General features: G+C 40.2%; 1 protein-coding gene across 1 annotated transcript in view; it reads right to left on the bottom strand.

The window, feature by feature from the left end:
- TDP1 (tyrosyl-DNA phosphodiesterase 1) overlaps positions 1-3,858 on the bottom strand; it is a 46,382-nt gene that overhangs the window by 26,573 nt on the left and 15,951 nt on the right. Inside the window, exon 11 of the mRNA XM_010148045.1 lies at positions 2,928-2,994. Coding sequence (XP_010146347.1) covers positions 2,928-2,994 — 67 coding nt within the window. The remainder of the gene's footprint in view (positions 1-2,927; positions 2,995-3,858) is intronic.

Raw genomic sequence — 3,858 nt, 5'->3', positions numbered from 1 at the left:
AAAAACACACAGCACACTCTCTACCATGAATAAGGTATCTTTTGCAACACAGAAAATACTTTGCACTCACTTGTACTGCACTACAAAAGTGAATACTTGCAAGCTGTTGCCTTTATATGTACTTAATCACCCGCAAAATTGCAGAAGTATTTTTTTTAATGTTTGATAAACATTTGTTTTACTCTGCAATGAATTTGAGTATGAAAAGGAGACTACACTGCTATCACAGTGCATATTTAAAAGGAAGACATACAGCAAGTATCAATTGCCACCAACATCTGATATTTCTGGCACAAAGGAGCAGATGCAGGCCCCTTTACAAGAGGAGCTGTTGAGAGAGGGAAGCCACATAATCTTAACACGCTGAAAGTTATCTGTGCAGTCACGCTCAGCCCATAAGCAGAGCCAGGAATAACTCATTTTTTACACCACCACCTCTTTCATCATTTAGTTCTTACTTCAAATAGTGAATGGGTTTTCCATCTCAAGATACTGGCAACAAGGTTGGAGCATAGTGAAAACAACTCACACCATTAGTCTCAACCATAAGAGAACAGTAGGTCCTCTGTGTCCATCTCTCATCTTTTATGATGTTAGGGGAACAACACTGTAGTTCTTTGAACTGAGAAGAAAGATGATTATTCTTCACAACTCTACAGGCCTACAGAACAGATATAAAGCTCTAATACAACTACAATTAGGGACTTGTCAACAGCAAATCAAACAAGCTCTTATCAAACCAATTTCTTCCATTCTCTGAGAATAAGAATTTGACAAGGTAACTGCACAAACAAGGCATGTGGCATTAAAAGTCATTCGATTAACAATGAAATACAATGATTTATGTACTGCTAAAGCCAATCAACTGTTTCAAAGGCAGTCATTAGCAGAAATCATTAAGCATTGCAAATTTCTCCTTATCAACAAGTGATACTGAAAGCAAAAAAACCCACCAACTCTACCAGAAAGAAAACTGAGCAAACTGCACCATTTTACACGGTAGCTAATGTAACAAAGCAGCCCAGTAATCACTTGCTGTAATCAGAAAAGTGAAATAGGTATTAAGTTCAGTCACCTCATTCTTTTGAGAAAGAGCTCCGTAAAATTTGAGAAATTGCAATTCAGAGCAGCATTGATGGTTAGTTAAATACACTAGAGAGAGAAAAGCAGTGCACAGACATAAAAATTGTATGTCTGGGATTCTGCTGCTTTGGGTGAGACTATAAGACACCATTGTGCAACTCCATTAGTCTCTTCCTACTTTAAAAAGAACTTTTTTACAAGTTCTTTTTAAAAAAAGTTCTCCCTACTTGCAAAAAAAATCTTTATTGTGCAAGTATAAAGTATTTATCTTCTTTCAGTGCTGATAGGATCCCTAGTTTCCTGCTGGTTTTGTATTATTTTTCCAGTGAGGTAAATACAAATTCCTCTAATCCTTCTGCTGCCCCAAACTTCACACTATGGGAAGTCTTTAAAATAGCTCATCTTATATTTAACTCCACTGAAACAGGACCTACTATTTTCTGTGTCTCTCAGGTTACCAAAGATAAAAAGCTACCGTATATGTCACCTGTTTTACGGTAACCACTTACATGTGGGCTCTCCTTCACGGCTAGAGTCTGGTACCACTGCAGGGCACAGGGTAAGAACATGCATCTGTGTAGCTGCTACAGAGCAATTATGCAAAGTCACCTGTCACCTGCAACCAGCTCGACAGACAAATTTAAAACAGCCTTTAGTTGCCAGAGCAGGACCCTAATATGCCCAATGAGAGAGGTACGTAGGTGTTTTCTCATTAAACAGAAATACAACAACGAATAGTCTCATTACCAAGTAGAGTTCTGTGCACTAAATAAGATACTAACTGAAAAAAGGTTAAATTTTCCTCCAATAAGATTCTCATGCTTAGAGAAACCTGAATTAAGGCTGCACAAATGCTGCCAGCTTTGTGATCTCACTTTTTGAATCATGACTCAACAATCTTGAGGTCTTCAAGGTGTTTGTAGCTCTCTTCCTTTGCTCAATGTGCTCAGAGGGCACCATTCAAAGGCAGGAGAGTCAAAGCCTCACGTGGTTTCTGTGCCAGTTCCACTTCTTGGACATCGACCACCAAGACTCAGAGCAGTAATCACGTTCATCCAGCATGTTGCTGAGAGGAACTAGCAATTGTATTCTCAGCCCTCTGAACGGGTACACTACCGTGCAAACACTTGCGCAGGTATGGGTAAAGGATCTTACCAACACAGCTTCCACCTGGAGGAGTTAAAGGTTCCTGGTAAAAGGAATGGAGAGCTGTGGTCTTGTAAGACGTTACCAGATTCTTTTTTTTTTATTCTGTGCAAAACAACTTTTCCTATTGTTCTCAAAACACGCTTAAGTTTCTAAACATTCAGCCTGAGGGAGACATCTGGCATGGAATGTGTTAGAATGTGAGAATTTGGCAATATTAGTAGTAAGTGAAAATAGAAGTTCTTAATGGAAAACGTCAGGCACCTTCAACAAAAGATGACGTTACCATAACTGCAGGACTGTTGCACTCAAAAAAACAACCAACCAAAAAAAGTCTTCCTAACATTGTTGTGGCTTAGTTGACATCCTGTTAACACCGAGGCACAAGTGAGAGTGAAATACAACTATAAAAAAAACCCTCTATAAGTAGAAGTTTACAGAACCCAAAATCTGGTAGTGCCCTCCATTAACAACAGTATCCCATGTGATTTTTACAACTAAATGACATGTTTTGATTATGTTTTGGAGATAACACCAGCAGATGAGGAACTGAAGACTTCAATTTTAAGGAGTTTAAGGATATCATGCTTCTGACCGCTTCTCGTTAATTTGTTTTCAACACTCAAACATTTTCACATTGTAAGTTTAAACATACACTTTAAGAAAAAAAAACCCTCAAAGAATTGAATTCTACTTACTGAAAATAGGAATGCAACCACAGCTGTTTCTGTGCTGTCTGTATACTGTACGGAAGCGAGCCACCAGCTTAAGGAAATAAAAACCAGAATATGAACACTTGTTTTTGAAAGTCTAAAAGCAGAAAGCATATTGGGGAATAAGTTATCCGTACTAGCCTCATGACTTATATTCAGTAGTATAAAATGGCATATATGATGGTTTTTTGCTTCATTCTTCATTTAGGAACGTAGCAAGTTCCTAAACAGTTTGTAGCAGATTTACAGTAGGAAAAAGAGAAACAGTATCCGGGCTATAGAACTAAACAGTATACAGGCTACAGAATTAAGTCCTCCTAGAAGATATATATTTAGTGGTAATTTTTTGTTATGATACCACTTAATATCAACAGATTAAAATCATTACCCATACAAACTAGGGGGAATAAAACAAGCAGCTTTCAGCAAAAAAAACCCAAAGAAAACACACACCAAACAACATTATTTTAAAGCGCTGTGTTGGGTTTGTGTGGCTGTGTTCTGGTAGCAGGGCAGGGGCCACAGGGATGGCTCCTTTGAGAAGCTCCTAGAAGCTCCCCCAGCTCCAAGTCATATCTGCCTCTGGCTACAGCCAAGCCAGCTAGCACCTCTGCAATTAAGACAGTTAAGAGGGGAAAAACAAAGAGACCTAGAGTGGAGAAAGGAGGAGAGAAGTGGGATGTGAGAGCGGCAACTAGGCAAACACCCAGGTCAGTGCAGAAAGGCAGGAGTAGGTGGGCCAGAGCAGAGGTTCCCCTGCAGCCTGTAGTGAGAGGGCAGGCTGTGTCCCTGCAGCCATGGAGGGTCACAGGGGAGCAGAGACCCCCCTGCAGCCTGGGGAGGGTCCCATGCCAGAGCAGGCAGCTGAGCCCAAAGGAGCCTGTGACTCCATGGGGAGCCCAGGCTGGAGCAGGCT

This window comes from Eurypyga helias, unplaced genomic scaffold (genome assembly GCF_000690775.1).
Source record: "Eurypyga helias isolate BGI_N326 unplaced genomic scaffold, ASM69077v1 scaffold4473, whole genome shotgun sequence".
Classification (NCBI taxonomy): domain Eukaryota; kingdom Metazoa; phylum Chordata; class Aves; order Eurypygiformes; family Eurypygidae; genus Eurypyga; species Eurypyga helias.
The sequence above is the reverse complement of the archived record's forward strand: the minus strand, read 5'-3'. Positions and strand labels throughout refer to the sequence as shown.